Source organism: Eschrichtius robustus, chromosome 2, assembly GCF_028021215.1.
Source record: "Eschrichtius robustus isolate mEscRob2 chromosome 2, mEscRob2.pri, whole genome shotgun sequence".
NCBI classification, from domain to species: Eukaryota; Metazoa; Chordata; class Mammalia; order Artiodactyla; family Eschrichtiidae; genus Eschrichtius; species Eschrichtius robustus.
In genome coordinates this window covers 97,884,179-97,907,424 of record NC_090825.1, presented here as the reverse complement: position 1 = coordinate 97,907,424, position 23,246 = coordinate 97,884,179, and the positions used below count along the sequence as shown (strand labels likewise).

At 35.1% G+C, this 23,246-nt stretch overlaps 1 protein-coding gene across 1 annotated transcript in view; it reads left to right on the top strand.

The window, feature by feature from the left end:
• The window catches only part of DTWD2 (DTW domain containing 2), a 120,537-nt gene that overhangs the window by 25,359 nt on the left and 71,932 nt on the right, over positions 1-23,246 (top strand). The window contains exons 3-4 of the mRNA XM_068534219.1: positions 3,745-3,839; positions 6,397-6,589. Coding sequence (XP_068390320.1) covers positions 3,745-3,839; positions 6,397-6,589 — 288 coding nt within the window. The remainder of the gene's footprint in view (positions 1-3,744; positions 3,840-6,396; positions 6,590-23,246) is intronic.

Sequence of the window (23,246 nt, the reverse complement as noted above, 5' to 3'; positions counted from 1 at the left end):
GAATTGTATAATGAATATTGAATATATAGAAATTTAGAACTCCAACAATTTTGTATGGAGGAAAAAAAGAGATTATGTGAGTAGAGAGCTAAGAAATTATTGCTTTTTAAATTTTGGTCATAGCTTGTATCCTTTGATGTCTTTTCTTGTTAGGGCAGAGGTAACGCTCAGCATTTTAGTGTTATAAAATGAACGTGTAAAATAAATTTTTTACTTCTTTAAGTGAATAGAACAAATATGTATATTTTACATGTATATATAAAAATAAATATATAAAATATGTATACGTGTTGTATAGAAAGACTTAGTTAATAATTTCATATGTTGGTGAGAATTATGAATGTGCTAGTGTGTACGTATGTTAGTAACTCTTGATTAACTGCAGTAATGAAGAGAGGAGGGAAGGAGATCATAGAAAACCAGAAATTATCATCAATACCAAACTAGTTGATGCATGGTACAAAAATGGGTTTAGTGTAAACTGAAGTTAAAACTCTTCCAGGCTTTCGAAGGGGGAATAATTTTTTTCTTAAATTTCTGAGGTGTATACCACTTAAAGACTTTAACAAAGACATTAAAGGATATTAATCTTTCACTTTCCTTTTCCAAATGATGAAGCACTTATTCTTTTATTGCAAATTGTTAAATATTTCATTTGTTGGGCAACCTTTTTTTTTCAGTGTTAACAACATGCTTTTGTCAGGATTGTGACACTTTAATCGCTAGCATTATTTTACTGCGTTTAAACTTACAACACTGTGCAGCTCAAATTTACATAAAATGATAGCTTACTGGCCATAACAGTTGTGGCTAAAACTTGACTTTTGATGATGAATGCTGTTTCCATTTTGCCATATACACAGTATGGGGCCTTTTCATTGTTGTATGGTTCCAGACATAAGATGGCTTTTAAAATGTAGGTGTTTTCATTGATTTGTGGCAGTTTTAATGTTTTCATATCTCTTATTTGTTCCTTTTTTCCTTCATTCTTCTCTTGTCCATCCCCTCCCCCACTTTCTCCTCCTCTCCCTCCTTCCCTTCCTTCCTTCATAGTTAATTCACAGTTTAGATGATTCATCCATAATTGTGTGTGCTATAAATGTATTTTATGTATGTACAAGTACATCCATATTGTTTTTCCTTAAAGTTCCAAGGAACTTTACAATCTTAATCTAAGTCAGTCATACTTGGCTGTCTTGTGCTTAATCTCAGCATACTGTTTTCAATAAAAGAATAGGCCAATTTGATGACTTCCCCTAAAAAGTGATTGAAAACCATTTGGATAGGCTCTAGGAGGGGGCTTTGAGAAAAGAAGACTTGATGGAGTGGATGAAATGGAGGTGATATGATGGAGCATTTCGAAGAGTAGGTATATGCATATAGAAAATTACTTAAGGATAAAAACAAAACAGTTATCTCAAGAATAACAAAAAACTTTACAAGAAAGAAACGTTGTGTTAAATTGCTTGGCCTTTTGTGAACAACGCATATGTAGGCATTAATGATGTAAATACTGTTTATTGATTTAACTAAAAATATTAGAAGATGTAAGGGTAAGGAGTGTTGTAAGAAAGCTAAATTTTCATTTATTACAAGAGGCTGTAGTTATAGAATGCTGTAGTTAAGAGTAAGGCTCAGGAGTTTAAATCCTTAACAGCTCTGTAAACTCTGTGACACTGGGCAAGATAATTAACCTCTCTGTGCTTCAGTTTTGTCATTAGTGAAATGGACATAATAAAAAATATACTTCATTACTTGTTTGTGGTGCATAGTAAATGAATAATATATAAAATGCACTTAGAATTATATACGTTAAAGTTAGCTATTATGATGATAATAAATGGTAGTTTGTAGATAATATCTAAAATTGATAAGAAATAGCAAGACATATATAGAAATATGGACATAACTACTGGAAGAAATAGCTAGAAGAGTTAAAGTGATTGCCTCTAGGAAGTAGTATTGGGGAGTGTATCTGGGAACATTACAAATCTTTAGGCACCATTTAATTTGACTATTATACATGTGTTACTTTGACAAAAGTTTGGAAAGTGATTTAATTATGTGTCGAAGTCTCAATAGTGATGGTAAGGAGGGAAGAAAACAGTATGAGACACTGGAAAATGTCCTGAAACTTCCCTCTCGCCTATCTCCTGCTAGTCCCATTCATCATAGGAGCTGCTCCAAATAGCTGTTTTCAGGCTTCCTCAGAGTGCCAGCCTGCTACATGTTCTTTTTAGTTAAAATCCCAGCAAATTCTGACTCTTCTGTTTCCTTTTTGAACTTTTTATTAGGTAGATCAGTTTAACTACTCTCAGCATCTGTAAATTTACCTTTTACATGTTATTTTAATCAATACTTCCAAGACCCAGGGGTGAAAGAGGTAAACACAAAAATGTCCCTGAGTGTATATCTATGTGTGTGTTTGTGGTTGTTGAATGCTGTTACTACAATACTTTTGGTTTCTGTTTAAATGTAAATAATGTAATTATAAATTTATTTTTAATTACTTTTATAAATTCATATATAACTTTATTATTTTGTATATCAATTTGCTAAATAACTCTGATATTCCTAAAGGAAAGTAAGTAATATTTGATATTCCTTTAGTACATTGTCTTTTTTACAGACACAAGTTATTCACTGTGAGGATATATATATGCAGGATTATATAAACTGGTAAAGATAACATTGGGCTCTATGTAAGTAAACTGATTAGAGAGGGCCTCTGTCACTTATTTGATCAAGCATGACATTCCCAGATGGGCCAGTGGAGAAGAGCCAGGCAGTGACTGAGCACTATAGACCAAAATAACCAAGAAAAGTACGAGGCTAAAGCAGAATAGCTAAGCACCTGACTTTACTAGGATTAAGAATGGAATTCTTGTGGCAACCAGAAAGGTGGTTTTTAGTGTTGGAAGTTAGGACGTTGAAAAAAACCCACTGATTTATGGTGAACATTAACTATGATGATAGTTAATGCAATTTATAGAAATGGTCACCAGCTTTTTTCACACTGAAGTTATAACTTTTTTCTCTTTCCATACTTTATTCCTTGGAAGGAAAGCCATAAATCCAGCCCACACTCAAGTAGGAGGGAGAGATTAAACTCCACCTCCTGGAGAGGGGAGAGTTTATGTTTATTACTTGGAATTCTTCTATGAGGAAGATTTGTCACTTCTCTCCCATTTATTTATTCATATCAGTCTAGACTCTGTATTTATTTTATACTTCGGGTTATAATCCAAATACTGTTATTTTGTTGCTCAAGTTGTTCCATTGGGTGCTCTTTAAGATTGGCTTCTGTGACCCTTTGATATGCCCTATTGTTTTGTTTTTTTTGAGCACTTCCTTGCTTTTGGGGCATAAATATCTAGGCAGTTATCTTCAAGTTGACATACTACAAAATGTAATTACTAGTGAAATAAGAAGTTTGTCAGAATAAATGATTCAATTTAGTTAAACACAAATTTACATTTTTCATAATCTTTATTATTTAGATTAATGTTATCCTTTTTGATCAGTAAACATGTAAACACACCCAAATCGAATAAAAATATACACTTGTATTATATTTAATACTGATAAGTCAGAGAAACTATAGCTCTTTTTATTAAACTGTGGTCTGTAGTAAAAGACTTGTGAAAATTATACATAATGCTGTGAATCATATGTTCATCAAAAAGTTTTAAAAGCGTGTTTATCTAATTAGAATCTACATTTTAATTAATTTTTTAATTACAGGAAAACAAGGTGTTGCGGACAGTTCCTCTGCTAGCAGCTTGTCTCCCGCAAGATAAGTGTAAAGTCAAGATTGGTCGTCGTTTCAGTGAGGAAAGGTGAATTAACTTTTAGGGCAATTTAAACAAATTCTTTTTTTACTTTAAAAATGGCTTCCTTCAAGTTATCTATTAGACCTAGAACATGGTACATTGGAAATGGTTAAAAAATTTAATTTCTGCCTTTTCCCTCAAAATAATACAAGATAAGCAAAACATAAACAAAAACAGACCAAAATGGAATAAACAAATTATAGCATTATCTAAATTCCATGGTATATATGTTGAGCCTAAAAGGCATGTATATTTCCTGTTTATTTCATTTTGTTAAGATATTTTATTTCAGGATGTTAGGGCACTTGTATTAGATTTAGTTAATGTTTTTCTTTCTTTTTCTTTTACAATTATATATGATACACATTTACATAAACATATATTCATTTCTAGCCCATGAAGGCTTTCCTAAGGTACAGTGACTAGGACTATATTTAGTGTTCCAGTTATAGGCACATCCATATTTTAAAAAAATGATAGAATGCCTTCTCTTGTCGTGTTTAAAAATTTTTTTTTTTTGATGAGGCCCAGTATGTGCAGCAGTTTGTTAGTTGATATCTTCACAGACAGTTCTGTAATATTCTTGGATCTTATTTTACACTGTATTACAGAACCCATTATTATAAATATGTATAATATACTGTATGTGTATTGAAATTTTTCTACAAGTTGTTTCTTACCTTTGAAGCATATTTGTTGCTTTTCTACCTATTCACAGCCTTCACAAATTACCTTAATCCTATCTACACAGTTAAATATATTTTTAGATGCAAAATTTAATTTCTCTTGAAAATATTGAGATTTCTTTTTCAGTTCACTTATGAAAATGCTAAGTAAGACTAGTGCCAGCACCAAGCCCAAGGAATTGACCAAACTTTTTCCTTCCTTTATTATTTTAGCTTTATATTACGAAAATAACATCATGTTAGAACTTTATAAAATCAATTTTTCCTTTCTCTGAAACTATTGGTTAGGCATTCTTTTCTCATATAGATTTTTGTTTTGCACAGTTTGCATTGCCTTGTCCCCCAGAGGTGAGCTTTGCTCTGGGCTTGGTGCTGCTGTTGCAGATTCTGCCATTTCGTTGGGAGTGGAAGCACCATCCAGAGCTCTTCACATGGGGAGCAACCACGTAATTTACACTGTGACACTTCTTTCACATGGAGGCTCTTTATAATGATAGTTTCTCTGTAATTCTTGGATAGATGTGGATATATAATCTGCCAGCTTGGATTTCGGTTATTTTATTGCAAAAACGGTGAGCATCTATGGTGGTAGAAGTGGAAACTATCTGAGTCATCCCTGACATTTGGCTATCTAACCCTTCCACAGATGTGCGTGGGGATGAGAAACTTGATATTTTTCTAAATAGCCTATCCCATTTTGAGCCTATGATATTAAGTTCAGTATTTTTGATGGTACCAAATATAGTGCTTACTCAGTAAATTATTATTCACTTATGGATTTTAAACTAAAGCTGGTTAAGATTATTGACTTTATTAATCTGGTAATTGAATGATTGATTTATTTTTAAAATAAATTTATTTATTTTATTTATTTATTTTTGGCTGCATTGGGTCTTTGTTGCTGCATGCGGGCTTTCTCTAGTTGTGGCGAGTGGGGGCTACTCTTCGTTGCGGTGCGCAGGCTTCTCACTGCAGTGGCTTCTCTTGTTGCAGAGCACAGCCTCTAGGCGTGCGGGCTTCAGTAGTTGTGGCACGTGATGTCAGTAGTTGTGGCTCGTGGGCTCTAGAGTGCAGGCTCAGTAGTTGTGGCGCACGGGCTTAGTTCTCCACAGCATGTGGGACCTTCCCTGACCAGGGCTCGAACCCATGTCGCCTGTAGTGGCAGGCGGATTCTTAACCACTGCACCACCAGGGAAGTCCTGAATGATTGATTTAGTTTTTTGTTAGAGTATGTGATGTAACCATGGGGGAATGATTAAGAGACTTACTACTTTTAGTATCCTTTGTAAATGGAATTTAAAAATACTTATTTTCAGTTTTTTGCCACTAGTATATAAGAAAGCAGTTGGGCTTTGTATATTAACCCTGTATACTATGACTTTCTAAATTTATTTGTTAGTTGTAGAAATTGTTTTGTAGATTCCCTAGAACTTTCTATGTAAGTAGCATTATCTGCAAATAGGGTCATTTATATTTCTTCCTTTCTGATGTTTATGCCTTTTATTTCTTTTTCTTGCCTTATTGTAGTAACTGGGACCTTCAGTACAATGTGTATTATGAGTGGCGAAAGCCCCTATCTTTACCTTGATCCCAATCTAAAAGGACGTTTTTAGAGCTGGTATTGGCTGTATATTTTTGTAGATGCCACTTATTATTATAGTTTGAAGATCATACCATTTATTGTCTTTAATTGACTTTTAACTTGTCTCCTTCCCCCTCAAGTTTGTTTTGTTGCTTGCAGAGAGAGGCTGTGTCATTCTTTATTATATCTCTAGTGCCAAAATGCTTTGACATGTATTTTTGAATGAAGTTCAATAAGAATAATAAAACTTCACCCCCACCCCAGGCTAATAAAGACTTTTATTTTAAACTTTTAGAGATCCTGAACTTTCAACTGTTTGTCAGAAGTCTGATACATTAATATTATATCCAGGGGCTGACGCTGCTAATTTGGAAGAATTTATATTAGATTCTCCTATTTATCCTTCCACAATCATCATCATCGATGGTACATGGAGCCAGGCTAAGGACATTTTCTACAAGAATTCCTTGTTCCGACTGCCTAAACAGGTAAACTAGTATTTTAACATAGAGTAAATACAAATGTATAGTTATACATGTAGTATATATTTTCTGTGAGAGGACACACATATGCATTTATATATGAATTTGATGATGTTTAGATATGCGAATGTATGTACAGAGGTATGTATATGCTTGTGTGTATGTTTTATATGTAAGTAGAAAATTTCAAATTTGTCCTTCTTTGTCAATTCCTACCATCAAATTTCACCATAGTTTAGGCGTTTAGCTGTATTAAAAGTTTCTCAGACATTTAATCAGAGCAGTGTAAGGATTATTTATTTCTATGTGTATTAATGTTTTTGTTAAGAGGTGTTATGTTTAAATATTTTTGGGATACTAAATTACTTTGTTCTTATTAGGCATGACTGAGTTTTTATGAAATACTTTTTTTGTCATTCATGATTATAATCATATGGTTTATCCTTCAATTTGTTGATGTAATTGATGATGATACACTTCCTAATGTGGGACTGTTCTTGTGTTATTAGAATGAACTCTACTGGGTCATATTGTACTACCCTTTTGATATATTACAGAAGCTTATATTTTATTTAATGGCATTAAATTATAATTTATATATTTTATGTACTTTTATTATAATATTTGGGTACGAAGATAATGGTAACTTCACCAAATAAATAGGAGAGATTTAAATATTTTTCTATGGCTTGGAATAGTTTAAATGATAGTTAACCTAACTTCATTTAGGTGAACTTGAGGTGCTGCCATTTTGTTGTATATGTACAGGATGGTGGGTTGGGAAGCCTTTGTCACGAACCTATAGTACCTATTTCAACTTCCCCCTAAATGACTCCATCCCTAAATTTGTTTTCCTTGGGGGAGGGGGGATGGATTGTACAATGAATAAGAAGTATTAATTTTTTTAAAGACAAATTGACTTTGAAGATATAAAAAGTTCACTGCAAGAAATAAAAATTGTGAATGAAGAAAAAAATAATAATAGTTTTGCTCCTTAAAAATTACACGGAGCTCTATGGTGAAGCCACCTGATACTGGTCTCTTTAAAATGGTAACTTTAAAACCCTTCTTTCAAACTCTTTTATGAAAATTATTCAAGCTTTCTACTTCTATTTGCTTCAGTTTTTAATAGTTTATATTTCCTAGGGAATTATTCCTTTCCCTTGGGTTAACAAATTGTTTGCCATATACCTATATATTCTTAAGTACTTATTTTAATTTCTTCTGGATGTTTCCCTTTTTTTTTCTAATCATACACACACACACACACACACACACTTTTTTTCCCCATGAACAGACTCAAGAGGGGTTTCCCTGTTTATTGAGCTTTTAGAAGTATTAGCCTTTAGATTGTTTTAATGGCTATTAAACTTTATTCTTACTTCATCAATTTGAACTTTTACCTTGATCAATTTATTTTACCTTTTTCAGCTAAATTATTTTTTCTGATTTTGTAAGATTTGTGCTACAAGTACTATGTTTCTTTATTAAGATTAGTGAGTTTCTTCTTTAATAATAAAGGGAAAGAAGACTGTAATGTTTCTTCTTAGTATAATTGTCATTGTATCCTATAGTTTTGGATTGCTGTGTTTTTGTATCTATAGCATTGATATAATTTGTAATTTGTTTTGATTTCTTTCTACCCATGGATTATCAGAGTTCTTAATTCTCAAGTGTTATAACATTTTTGTAGCTATTTTTATTTTTATTTCTTATTTTGTTGGATCATGATAAAATAACATTGCCAACAATATTGTGAATAATTTTATGATTTTTATGAGGGTAAGTACATGGCAAATTTTTGTGCATGTTCTATGAATATAAAAAATTTACCTTCTCTATTTAGCAATGAAAGTGTTTACATTTTTTTAGAGTTTGTTATTTGCGGTTTTACTTTATGCTTTTATTTTTGGCATGCTTGGGCTATTTTATATTGAAAAAGGTATATGGAAAGCTTCTATTTGTGTGTTTTTAATGAAGTTATTCCTACATTTTCTTCTTTTTAAATTTATTTATTTTATTTATTTATGTTTGGCTGTATTGGGTCTTCGTTGCTGCGCGCGGGCTTTCTCTAGTTGAGGTGAGTGGGGGGTACTCTTTGTTGCGGTGCGTGGGCTTCTCATTGCAGTGGCTTCTTTTGTTGCAGAGTGCAGGCTCTAGGCGCAGGAGCTTCAGTAGTTGTGGCACGCGGGCTTAGTAGTTGTGGCTCATGGGCTGTAGAGCGTAGGCTCAGTAGTTGTGGTTCCCGGACTTAGTTGCTCCACGGCATGTGGGATCTTCCCGGACCAGGGCTCGAACCCGTGTCCCCTGCATTGGCAAGCGATTCTTAACCACTGCACCACCAGGGAAGCCCTTTTTTGTTTTTCTACATTTTCAATAGTTTTCGTGTTACGTATTTTTTTTTAACATTTTATTGGAGTATAATTGCTTTACAATGGTGTGTTAGTTTCTGCTTTATAGCAAAGTGAATCAGCTATACATATACATATTTTCCCATCTCTCCTCCCTCTTGCATCTCCCTCCCACCCTCCCTATCCCACCCCTCTAGGTGGTCACAAAGCACCGAGCTGATCTCCCTGTGCTATGCGGCTGCTTCCCACTAGCTATTTTACATTTGGTAGTGTATATATGTCCATGCCACTCTCTCACGTTGTCCCAGCTTACCCTTCCCACTCCCTGTGTCCTCAAGTCCATTATCTACATCTGCGTCCTTATTCCTGTCCTGCCTCTAGGTTCTTCAGAACCATTTTTTTTTTTTTTTTTAGAGTCCATATATATGTGTTAGCATACGGTATTTGTTTTCCTCTTTCTGACTTACTTCACTCTGGATGACAGACTCTAGGTCCATCCACCTCACTACAAATAACTCAATTTCATTTCTTTTTATGGTGGAATAATAGTCTATTGTATATATATGCCATATCTTCTTTATCGATTCATCTGTCGATGAACACTTAGGTTGATTCCATGTCCTGGCTATTGAAAATAGAGTTGCAATGAACATTGTGGTACATGACCCTTTTTGAATTATGGTTTTCTCAGGGTATATGCCTAGTAGTGGGATTGCTGGGTCATATGGTAGTTCTATTTTTAGTTTTTTAAGGAACCTCCATACTGTTCTCCATAGTGGCTGTATTGCTTTACATTCCCACCAACAGTGCAAGAGGGTTCCCTTTCCTCCACACCCTCTCCAGCATTTATTGTTTGTAGATTTTTTGATGATGTCCATTCTGACTGGTATGAGGTGATACTTCATTGTAGTTTTGATTTGCATTTCTCTAATGATTAGTGATGTAGAGCATCCTTTCATGTGTTTGTTGGCAATCGGTATATCTTCTTTGGAGAAATGTCTATTTAGGTCTTCTGCCCGTGTTTGGATTGGGTTGTTTGTTTTTTTGATGTTGAGCTGCATGAACTGCTTGTAAATTTTCGAGATTAATCCTTTGTCAGCTGCTTCATTTGCAAATATTTTCTCCCATTCTGAGGGTTGTCTTTTCATCTTGTTTATGTTTTCCTTTGCTGTGCAAAAGCTTTTAAGTTTCATTAGATCCCATTTGTTTGTTTTTGTTTTTATTTCCATTTTTCTAGGAAGTGGGTGAAAAAGGATCTTGCTGTGATATATGTCATAGAGTGTTCTGCCTGTGTTTTCCTCTAAGAGTTTTATAGTGTCTGGCCTTATGTTTAGGTCTTTAATCCATTTTGAGTTTATTTTTGAGTATGGTGTTAGGGAGTGTTCTAATTTCATTCTTTTACATGTAGCTGTCCAGTTTTGCCAGCACCATTTATTGAAGAGGCTGTCTTTTCTCCATTGTATATTCTTGCCTGCTTTGTCAAAGATAAGGTGACCATATATATGTGGGTTTATCTCTGGGCTTTCTATCCTTTCCATTGATTTATATTTCTGTTTTTGTGCCAGTAGCATACTGTCTTGATTACTGTAGCTTTGTAGTATAGTCTGAAGTCAGGGAGCCTGATTCCTCCAGCTCCTTTTTTCTTTCTCAGGATTGCTTTGGCTATTCGGCCTCTTTTGTGTTTCCATACAAATTATGAAATTTTTTGTTCTAGTTCTGTAAAAAATGCCATTGGTAGTTTGATAGGCATTGCCTTGAATCTGTAGATTGCTTTGGGTAGTATAGTCATTTTCATAATGTTGATTCTTCCAATCCAAGAACATGGTGTATCTCTCCATCTGTTTGTATCATCTTTAATTTGTTTCATCATTGTCTTATAGTTTTCTGCATACAGTTCTTTTGTCTCCTTAGGCAGGTTTATTCCTAGGTATTTTATTCTTTTTTGTTGCAGTGGTAAATGGGAGTGTTTCCTTAATTTTTCATTCAGATTTTTCATCATTAGTGTATAGGAATGCGAGAGATTTCTGTGCATTAATTTTTTAGCCTGCTACTTTACCAAATTCATTGATTTGCTATAGTAGTTTTCTGGTAGAATCTTTAGGATTCTCTATATATAGTATCATGTCATCTGCAAACAGTGACAGTTTTACTTCTTCTTTTCCAATTTGGATTCCTTTTATTTCTTTTTCTTCTCTGATTACTGTGGATAAAACTTCCAAAACTATGTTGAATAATAGTGGTGAGAGTGGACAACCTTGTCTTGTTCCTGATCTTAGAGGAAATGGTTTCAGTTTTTTACCATTGAGAATGATGTTTGCTGTGGGTTTGTCATACATGGCCTTTATTATGTTAAGGGAAGTTCCCTCTATCCCTACTTTCTGGAGGGTTTTTATCATAAATGGGTGTTGAATTTTGTCAAAAAGTTTTTCTGCATCTATTGAGATGATCATATGGTTTTTCTCCTTCAGTTTGTTAATATGGTTTATCATGTTGATTGATTTGCATAAATTGAAGAATCCTTGCATTCCTGGGATAAACCCCACTTGATCATGGTGTATGATCCTTTTAATGTGCTGTTGGATTCTGTTTGCTAGTATTTTGTTGAGGATCTTTGTATCTGTGTTCATCAGTGATATTGGCCTGTAGTTTTCTTTCTTAGTGACATCTTTTTCTTGTTTTGGTTTTGGGGTGGTGGTGCCCTCGTATAATGAGTTTAGGAGTGATCCTCCATCTGCTATACTTTGGAAGAGTTTGAGAAGGAGAGGTGTTGGCTCTTCTCTAAATGTTTGATGCAATTCACCTGTGAAGCCATCTGGTCCTGGGCTTTTGTTTGTTGGAAGAGTTTTAATCACAGTTTCAATTTCATTACTTGTGATTGGTCTGTTTATATTTTCTGTTTCTTCCTGGTCCAGTCTCAGAAGGTTGTGCTTTTCTAAGAATTTGTCCATTTCTTCCAGGTTGTCCATTTTATTGGCATAGAGTTGCTTGTAATAATCTCTTGTGATCCTTTGTATTTCTGCACTGTCAGTTGTTACTTCTCCTTTTTCATTTCTAATTCTGTTGATTTGAGTCTTCTCCCTTTTTTTCTTGATGAGTCTGGCTAATGGTTTATCAATTTTGTTTATCGTCTCAAAGAACCAGCTTTTAGTTTTATTGATCTTCGCTATTGTTTCCTTCATTTCTTTTTCATTTATTTCTGATCTGATCTTTATGATTTCTTTCCTTCTGCTAACTTTGGGTCTTTTTTGTTCTTCTTTCTCTGATTGCTTTAGGTGTAAGGTTAGGTTGTTCATTTGAGGTGTTTCTTGTTTCTTAAGGTAGGATTGTGTTGCCCTAAACTTCCCTCTTAGAACTGCTTTTGCTGCATCCCATAGGTTTTGGGTTGTCGTGTTTTCATTGTCATTTGTTTCTAGGTATTTTTTGATTTCCTCTTTGATTTCTTCAGTGATCTCTTGGTTATTAAGTAGTGTATTGTTTAGCCTCCATGTGTTTGTATTTTTTACAGGTTTTTCCCTTAATTGTTTTCTAGTCATATAGCACTGTGGTCAGAAAAGATACTTGATACTATTTCAATTTTCTTAAATTTACCAAGGCTTGATTTGTGACCCAAGATATGATCTATCCTGGAGAATGTTCCATGAGTACTTGAGAAGAAAGTGTATTCTGTTGTTTTAGGATGGATTGTCCTATAAGTATCAATTAAGTCCACCTTGTTTAATGTATCATTTAAAGCTTGTGTTTCCTTATTTATTTTCATTTTGGATGATCTGTCCTTGGTGAAAGTGGGGTGTTAAAGTGCCCTACTGTGATTGTGTTACTGTCGATTTCCCCTTTTATGGCTGTTAGCATTTGCCTTATGTATTGAGGTCCTCCTATGTTAGGTGCATAAATATTTACAATTGTTATATCTTCTTTCTGGATTAATCCCTTGATCATTATGTAGTGTCCTTCTTTGTCTCTTGTAATAGTCTTTATTTTAAAGTCTATTTTGTCTGATATGAGAATTGCTACTCCAGCTTTCTTTTGATTTCCATTTGCATGGAATATCTTTTTCCACCCTCTCACTTTCAGTCTGTATGTGTCCCTAGGTCTGAAGTGCATCTCTTGTAGACAACATATATATGTGTCTTGTTTTTGTATCCATTCAGCCAGTCTGTGTCTTTTGGTGGGAGCATTTAATCCATTTACATTTAAGGTAATTATCAATATGTATGTTCCTGTTACCATTTTCTTTATTGTTTTGGGTTTGTTATTGTAGGTCTTTTCCTTCTCTTGTGTTTCCTGACTAGAGAAGTTCCTTTAGCATTTGTTGGAGAGCTGGTTTGGTGGTGCTGAATTCTCTTAGCTTTTGCTTGTCTGTAAAGGTTTTAATTTCTCTGTCGAATCTGAATGAGATCCTTGCTGGGTAGAGTAATCTTTGTTGTAGATTTTCCCCTTTCATCACTTTAAATATGTTCTGCCACTCCCTTCTGGCTTGCAGAGTTTCTGCTGAAAGATCAGCTGTTAACCTTATGGGGATTCCCGTGTATGTTATTTGTCGTTTTTCCCTTGCTGCTTTTAATATTTTTTCTTTGTCTTTAATTTTTGCCAATTTGATTACTGTGTGTCTCGGCGTGTTTCTCCTTGGGTTTATCCTTTTATGGGACTCTCTGCGCTTCCTGGACTTCATTGACTATTTCCTTTCCCATGTTAGGGAAGTTTTCAACTATAATCTCTTCAAATGTTTTCTCAGTCCCTTTCTTTTTCTCTTCTTCTTCTGGGACCCCTATAATTCAAATGTTGGTGCATTTTATGTTGTCCCAGAGGTCTCTTAGACTGTCCTCAATTCTTTTCATTCTTTTTTCTTTATTCTGCTCTGTCGTAGTTATTTCCACTCTTTTATCTTCCAGCTCACTTATCCGTTCTTCTGCCTCAGTTATTCTTCTATTGATTCCTTCTAGAGAATTTTTAATTTCATTTTTGAGTTGTTCATCATTGTTTGTTTTCTCTTTAGTTCTTCTGGGTCCTCGTTAAACATTTATTGTATTTTCTCCGTTCTATTTCCAAGATTTTGGATCATCTTTACTGTCATTACTCTGAATTCTTTTTCAGGTAGACTGCCTATTTCCTCTTCATTTGTTTGGTCTGGTGGGTTTTTACCTTGCTACTTCATCTGCTGTGTGTTTCTCTGTCTTCTTATTTTGCTTAACTTACTGTGTTTAGGGTCTCCTTTTCTCAGGCTGCATGTTCGTAGTTCCTGTTGTTTTTGGTGTCTGCCCCCTGTGTCTAAGGTTGGTTCAGTGGGTTGTGTAGGCTTCATGGTGCAGGGGACTAGTGCCTCTGTTGTGATGGATGAGGCTGCATCTTGTCTTTCTGGTGGACAGGACCGTGTCCAGTGGTGTGTTGTTTGGTGTCTGTGGCCTTATTATGATTTCAGGTAGCCTCTCTGCTAATGGATTGTGTTGTGTTCTTGTCTTGCTAGTTGTTTGGCATAGGGTGTCCAGCATTGGTTGTTGAGTGCTTGTTGTTGATTGCTGGTTGTTGAGTGGAGCTGAGTCTTGGCCTTGAGATGGAGATCTCTGGGAAAGCTTTTGCCGTTTGATATTACATGGAGCTGGGAGGTCTCTGATGGAACAATGTCCTGAACTTGGCTTTCCCACCTCTGGCACAGGCCTGACACATGGCCGGAGCACCAAGACCTTGTCAGCCACATGGCCATGTACGTGGGGTGTTTCTTGCCTTTTGGGAATTCTGAGGTCTTCTGCCAGTGTTCAGTAGGTGTTCTGTAGGAATTGTTCCATAGGTAGATTTATTTCTGATGTATTTGTGGGGAGGACAGTGATCTCCACGTCTTATTCCTCCACCATGTTGAAGGTCTCCCTTGTGTTATGTATTTATCTACTCTCTTTTTGGGTTTATACTAGCCATGCACTTGGTGAAAAATAAATGTGAAACCCTGATTCTGAGATTTTAATCTCAAATTCTTCATAGTTTTCATTCTCTTTGACTAAAATTTTGGCATGGTTTTTAGATGAGACTCAAATATGCATAACAGTTCTATAATATAGTTAACATGTTGAGTGCTTTGAATGGGCCAGTCCCATTTCCAGGTGCTTTACATATATTACCTTATTTAATCTTTCTCCAAATCCCATGAGGTAAGTATTGTTATTAGTTAACAGATGAGGAAACTGAGGCTCAGAGATGTTAAATAATTTGCTTTAGAATACCGCAGTAGTTCATAGTAGAATTGCAATTTGAACCCATCTAGTTTAGAGTCAACGCCTCTGGTCTTAAACAAAGTAGTATCCCTCTTCTAAAATGGAAAATTTCCATCTGGGATATTTACATATAATAGCTTCTGTAGGTTTATCTAACTTCTTTAGTCCCTGTGTTCTCAAGAACCAAATAAAAGGCATGCATGCTGTTAGAATGTGGCACATTCCAGGTAAAATTTTATGTTCACATTACATTTAGATATTTCTCAATATACAAAAAAAATTTTGATGAAAGTGTTATATCTGTAAAACATTTTTGCAGATATTTGAATTTTTTTTCTTTTTTGCATGGATATGCCATGTTTGCGTCTCTAATCTTTCATTTTGTGGTAACTACATGACTAGCAGAGAAAAGAAGTACATAGTCACATTAAAAAGATTAAAAGCTATTTTAAAAATGAAAATTCACCAAAACTGTTTATCTCTTTTAAATTGAGTAGCAGATAAGGAAATAGGTAAATAATCTTCCTAGTCCTACCATGCCATACATTTCTATCTTCTTTTCCTCTTCTTGTTTTTCCAAACTAGAAGCAAATGTAGTCAGGTATATATTAAACCTTTAAATGGGTATCTCACAACCAGAAGATAAAAGAAAATGCTTAAAAGAAGCATCAGATAGATTTGAGTTGGGGGAAAATACCACCATAAACTAAAGTGAAATGGTGAATGGCTCTTGAGAAGAGTATGAATTAGAAAAACGCTTCATAAGCTTGGAGTTCTTAGAAATGAATAAGATAAAGTGAAAATCTCAAAAAGTAGGTCGTAGATATAAAAACAAAGTTTGAAAAATAGAAAATAAATGTACTTTTAATGATCATCATTTACCCTAGTAATCATATGTCAACAAGATACTAAGCTGTAAACTTATATGCTGAAATAATTTCAAACTTAAAGAACAGTTTCAAGAATAATACAAAGGTCCCTTAAATACCCTCAACTGCTAACTTTGTTCCATATATGCTTTATCATACTCTCTCTCCATATAATTATGGTTTTCTGAACCTTTTGAGAGTAAGGAATAGATAGATATCCAAGTTTTACTTTTTTTAAAATGTATTTATTTATTTATTTTTGAATTTTATTTTATTTATTTTTTTATACAGCAGGTTCTTATTAGTTATCCATTTTATACATATTAGTGTATATATGTCAATTCCCATCTTCCAGTTCATCACACCGCCACCCACCCCACCACTTTCCCCCCTTGGTGTCCATATGTGTGTTTTCTACATCTGTTTCTCAATATCTGCTCTGCAAACCGGTTCGTCTCTACAATTTTTCTAGGTTCCACATATATGCATTATTATGCAGTATTTGTTTTTCTCTTTCTGACTTACTTCACTCTGTATGAGAGTCTCTAGATCCGTCCACATCTCTACAGATAACTCAGTTTCGTTCCTTTTTATGGCTGAGTAATATTCCATTGTATATAGGTACCACATTTTCTTTATCCATTTGTCTGTCAATGGGCATTTAGGTTTCTTCCATGTCCTGTCTATTGTAAATAGTGCTGCAGTGAACATTGGCGTGCATGTGTCTTTTTGAATTATGGTTTTCTCTGGGTATATGCCCTGTAGTGGGATTGCTGAATCATATGGTAATTCTATTTTTAGTTTTTGAAGGAACCTCCAGACTGTTCTCCATAGTGGCTGTATCAATTTACATTCCCACCAACAGTGCAAGAGGGTTCCCTTTTCTCCACACCCTCTCCAGCATTTGTTGTTTGTAGATTTTCTGATGATGCCCATTCTAACTGGTGTGAGGTGATACCTCATTGTAGTTTTGATTTGCATTTCTCTAGTAATTAGTGATGTTGAGCAGCTTTTCATGTGCTTCTTGGCCATCTGTATGTCTTCTTTGGAGAAATGTCTATTTAGGTCTTCTGCCATTTTTTGATTGGGTTGTTTGTTTTTTTAATATTGAGCTGCATGAGCTGTTTATATATTTTGGAGATTAATCCTTTGTTGATTCGTTTGCAAATATTTTCTTCCATTCTAAGGGTTGTCTTTTCGTCTTGTAGGTAGTTCCCTTTGCTGTGCAAAAGCTTTTAAGTTTCATTAGGTCCCAATTGTTTATTTTTGTTTTTATTTCCATTACTCTAGGAGGTGGATCAAAAAAGATCTTGCTGTGATTTATGTCAAAGAGTTTTTTCCTATCTTTTCCTCTAAGCGTTTTATAGTGTCTGGTCTTACATTTAGGTCTCTAATCCATTTTGAGTTTATTTTTGTGTGTGGTGTTAGGGAGTGTTCTAATTTCATTCTTTTACATGTAGCTCTCCGGTTTTCCCTGCATCACTTATTGAAGTGACTGTCTTTTCTCCATTGTATATCCTTGCCTCCTTTGTCATAGATTAATTGACCATAGATGTGTGGGTTTATCTCTGGGCTTTCTATCCTATTCCACTGATCTATATTTCTGTTTTTGTGCCAGTACCATATTGTGTTGATTACTGTAGCTTTGTAGTATGGTCTGAAGTCAGGGAGTCTGATTCCTCCAGCTCTGTTTTTTCCCTCAAGGCCACTTTGGCTATTTGGGGTCTTTTGTGTCTCATACAAATTTTAAGATTTTTTGTTGTAGTTCTGTAAAAAATGCTGTTGGTAATTTGATAGGGATTGCATTGAATCTTTAGATTGCTTTGGGTAGTATAGTCATTTTCACAATATTGATTCTTCCAATTCAAGAACATGGTATATCTCTCCACCTGTTGGTATCATCTTTAATTTCTTTCATCAGTGTCTTATAGTTTTCTGCATACAGGTCTTTTGTCTCCCTAGGTAGGTTTATTCCTAGGTATTTTATTCTTTTTGTTGCAGTGGTAAATGGGAGTGTTTCCTTAATTTTTCTTTCAGATTTTTCATCATTAGTGTATATGAATGCAAGAGATTTCTATGCATTAATTATGTATCCTGCCACTTTACCAAATTCATTGATTAGCTGTAGTAGTTTTCTGGTGGCATCTTTAGGATTCTCTATGTATAGTATCATGTCATCTGCAAACAGTGACAGTTTTACTTCTTCTTTTCCAATTTGTATTCCTTTTATTTCTTTTTCTTCTCTGATTGATGTGGCTAGGACTTCCAAAACTATGTTGAATAATAGTGGTGAGAGTGGACATCCTTGTCTTGTTCCTGATCTTAGAGGAAATGCTTTCAGTTTTTCACCATTGAGAATGATGTTTGCTGTGGGTTTGTCATATATGGGCTTTATTATTTTGAGGTTGGTTCACTCTGTGCCCACTTTCTGGAGATTTTTTATCATAAATGGGTGTTGAATTTTGTCAAATCCTTTTTCTGCATCTATTGAGATGACCATATGGTTTTCTTTCTTCAATTTGTTACTATGGTGTATCACATTGATTAATTTGTGTATATTGAGGAATTCTTGCATCCCTGGGATAAATCCCACTTGATCATGGTGTATGATCCTTTTAATGTGTTGTTGGATACTGTTTGCTGGTATTTTTAATTTTTTAAATTTTTAAAATTTTTGTCTACACTGGGTCTTCGTTGCTGTGCGCGGGCTTTCTCTAGTTGCAGCAAGCAGGGGCTGCTCTTTGTTGCGGTGCATGGGCTTCTCACTGTGGTGGCTTCTCTTGTGCGGCACGGGCTCTAGTTGCACAGGCTTCAGTAGTTGTGGCTCGCCGGCTCTAGAGCACAGGCTCAGTAGCTGTGGCGCACGGGCTTAATTGCTTCGTGGCATGTGGGATCTTCCTGGACCAGGACTCGAACCCATGTCCCCTGCATTGGCAGGCGGATTCCTAACCACTGCACCACCAGGGAAGCCCCTGTTTGCTAGTATTTTGTTGAGGAGTTTTGCATCTATATTCATGAGTGATATTGTTCCATAATTTTCTTTTTTTGTAGTATCTTTGTATGGTTTTGGTATCAGGTTGAGGGTGGCCTCATAGAATGAGTTAGGAAGTGTTCCTTCCTCTGCAATTTTTTGGAAGAGTTTGAGAAGGATGGGTGGTAACTCTTCTCTAAATGTTTGGTAGAATTCACCTGTGAAGCCATCTGCTCCTGGACTTTTGTTTGTTGGAAGATTTTTTTTTTTAATTAATTAATTTATTTTTGGCTGTGTTGGGTCTTCGTTTCTGTGTGAGGGCTTTCTCTAGTTGTGGCGAGCGGGGGCCACTCTTCATCATGGTGCACGGGCCTCTCACTATTGTGGCCTCTCTTGTTGCGGAGCACAGGCTCCAGACGCGCAGGCTCAGTAGTTGTGGCTCACGGGCCCAGTTGCTCTGCGGCATGTGAGATCTTCCCAGACCAGGGCTCGAACCAATGTCCCCAGCATTGGCAGGCGGCTTCTCAACCACTGCACCACCAGGGAAGCCCTGTTGGAAAATTTTTAATCACAGTTTCAATTTCATTACTTGTGATCGGTGTGTTCATATTTTCTATTTCTTCCTGGTTCAGTCTTGGAAGGTTATACCTTTCTAAGAATTTGTCCATTTCTTCCAGGTTGTCAACTTTATTGGCATAGAGTTGCTTGTAGTAGTCTCTTCGGATGCTTTGTATTTCTGCGGTGTCTGTTGTAACTTCTGCTTTTTCATTTTTAATTTTATTGATTTGAGTCTTCCCCCTCTTTTTCTTGATGAGTCTGGCTAATGGTTTATCAATTTTGTTTATCTTCTCAAAGAACCCCTTTTTAGTTTTATTAATCTTTGCTATTGTTTTCTTTGTTTCTATTTCTTTTATTTCTGCTCTGATCTTTATGATTTCTTTCCTTCTGCTAACTTTGGGTTTTGTTTGTTCTTCTTTCTCTAGTTCCTTTTGGTGTAAGGTTAGATTGTTTATTTGAGATGTTTGTTGTTTCTTGAGGTAGGATTTTATTGCTGTAAACTTCCCTCTTTGAAATGCTTTTGCTGCCTCCCATGGGTTTTGGATCATCGTGTTTTCATTTTCATTTGTCTCTAGGCATTTTTTGATTTCCTCTTTGATTTCCTCAGTGATCTTTTGGTTATTTAGTAACGTATTGTTTAGCCTCCATGTGTTTGTGTTTGTTACGTTTTTTTTCCCTGTAATTGAATTCTAATCTCATAGCGTTGTTGTCAGGAAAGATGCTTGATATGATTTCAATTTTCTTAAATTTACTGAGGCTTGATTTGTGACCCAAGATGTGATCTATCCTGGAGAATGTTCTGTGCGCACTTGAGAAGAAAGTGCAATCTCCTGTTTTTGGATGGAATGTCCTATAAATATCAATTATGTCTATTTGGTCTGTTGTGTCATTTAAAGCTTGTGTTTGCTTATTAATTTTCTGTTTGGATGATCTGTCCTTTGGTATATGTGAGGTGTTAAAGTGCCCCACTATTATTGTGTTACTGTCGATTTCCTGTTTTACAGCTGTTAGCAGTTGCCTTATGTATTGAGGTGCTCCTATGTTTGGTGCATATATATTTATAATTGTTATATCTTCTTTTTGGGTTGATCCCTTGATCATTATGTAGTGTCCTTCCTTTTCTCTTATAACATTTTTTATTTTAAAGTCTATTTTATCTGATACGAGTACTGCTACTCCAGCTTTCTTTTGATTTCCATTTGCATGGAATATCTTTTTCTGTCCCCTCACTTTCCATCTGTATGTGTCCCTAGGTGTGAAGTGGGTCTCTTGTAGACAGCATATATATGGGTCTTGTTTTTCTATCCATTCAGCGAGCCTGTGTCTTTTGGTTGGAGCATTTAATCCTTTCATGTTTAAGGTAATTATTGATATGTATGTTCCTGTTACCATTTTCTTAATTGTTTTGGGTTTGTTTTTGCAGGTCCTTTTCTTCTCTTGTGTTTCCCACTTAGAGAAGTTCCTTTAGCATTTGTTGTAGAGCTGGTTTGGTGGTGCTGAATTCTCTTAGCTTTTGCTTGTCTGTAAAGCTTTTGATTTCTCCATCAAATCTGAATGAGATCCTTCCCAGATAGAGTAATCTTGGTTGTAGGTCCTTCCCTTTCATCCCTTTAACTATTTCCTGCTACTCCCTTCTGGCTTGTAGAGTTTCTGCTGAGAAATCAGCTGTTAACTTTATGGGAGTTCCCTTCTATGTTTTTTGTCGTTTTTCCCTTGCTGCTTTCAGTAATTTTTCTTTGTGTTTAATTTTTGCCAATTTGATTACTATGTGTCTCGGCTTGTTTCTCCTTGGGTTTATCCTGTATGGGACTCACTGTGCTTCCTGGACTTGGGTGGCTATTTCCTTTCCCATGTTAGGGAAGTTTTCAACTATAATCTCTTCAAGTATTTTCTCAGGTCCTTTCTCTCTCTCTTCTCCTTCTGGGACCCCTATAATGTGAATGTTGTTGCGTTTAATGTTTTCCCAGAGGTCTCTTAGGCTGTCTTCGTTTCTCTTCATTCTTTTTTCTTTAGTCTGTTCCACAGCAGTGAATTTCACCATTCTGTCTTCCAGGTTACTTATCCGTTCCATTGCCTCAGTTATTCTGCTATTGATTCCTTCTAGTGTAGTTTTCATTTCAGTTATTGTATTGCTCATCTCTGTTTGTTTGTTCTTTAATTCTTCTAGGTCTTTGTTAAGCATTTCTTGCATCTTCTCGATCTTTGCCTCCATTCTTTTTCCGAGGTCCTGTATCATCTTCAGTATCATTATTCTGAGTTCTTTTTCTGGAAGGTTGCGTATCTCCACTTCATTTAGTTGTTTTTCTGGGGTTTTATCTTGTTTATTCATCTGGTACATAGCCCTCTGCCTTTTCATCTTGTCTATGTTTCTGTGAATGTGGTTTTTGTTTCACAGGCTGTAGGATTGCAGTTCTTCTTCCCCAGGTTTTAGTTTTTGAAATTGAAATTTTGTCAGCTCTAGCCCAGAAAGATTATCTTTTCCTAAACATCTTTTTGCTTGAAATAAAAAATAGTAATTTAAAACATGACATAATTTATAAAAGCTAATTTTATATATCTTGAGACAGTTTCATCTTAATGTATTGGGGAAATAGGGATCATTTAAAAAATAATATGCAATAATATGCATGGCTTTTTAGAATATCATACAGTATCCATCCCTCATATGTGAATATGGCTTAGTTAGTAAAGATATGTTTCTAGAAGTTGTTGCAATAAAACAATGAATTCTGTATATTTGCTCTTTCTAAAAAAAGCATATGAATATATACTTTGTATATAAATTATATGTATAATATATACAATATAAATATATACTTTGTATAAATACATAAAAAGAGAAATAGGTAAGATGAATTGAAAAATGGATTGATTTTTAATGGTAACTATATATGTATCCTTAGACATCTATACAATTGTAAAATGGTATTGATAATTGTAGTGATTTTATAGTAAGTTGTGAACTAATTTATGTAACACTAAAAAAGTTTTAGTATGTTGTTAGCATATCTTCCAATTCTTGAAAACTTTCCCATATCTGTGTGACGATTTTTAGTTAATTAGTAAGTTTGTTCTTCAGCTTTTATGGGAAAAAATTTTTATTTTATTACATAATAGACTTTCCTAGGTGCCCTGCTTTAATATATGCATACAAATAAGTGTATGTAACATGTCTCTCTCATGAGTAGTGACAGAAATTCAACTCAAACTAAACAAAAGGAAGTGTATAGGTCATGCTACTGAGAAACTCAGAATAGATAAGAATGGTCTCAGACTTGGCTGAACCTGGTTCTCAAGCAGCTCTGTTTTGGGGGTTTGATTCCCTTTGTGTTGTTCTGATTTTCTCTTATTTTGAATGGACTTCCTCCCGGCCACTGGAAGTTGTCTGTGGGAAGCAGCAGATTAGTCTCCTCCTGGTTTTATTTATGTTAATGGAAAGATGATTTCTCCTTCCCAGAGTAGAATCCTGGGTGGTCCTTTCGTTGGAGTTGGTGTGGATGGTGGTACCATTACTGACAGAAGGACCATAAGAATTAGGAAGAAGTTCCTTAGGGGACTTGGGCTTTTGCTGTCAGTAGGACGATTTAAAAGCATGAATGGGCAGACCAAAAACCCCATAGATAACTACAGTCTACTACACATCACTTGTTTACTTGTAAAACATGCTTGTTTATGCTTTTCTTGGTTCATTCAAAGCTAGTGCTCTATATAAAT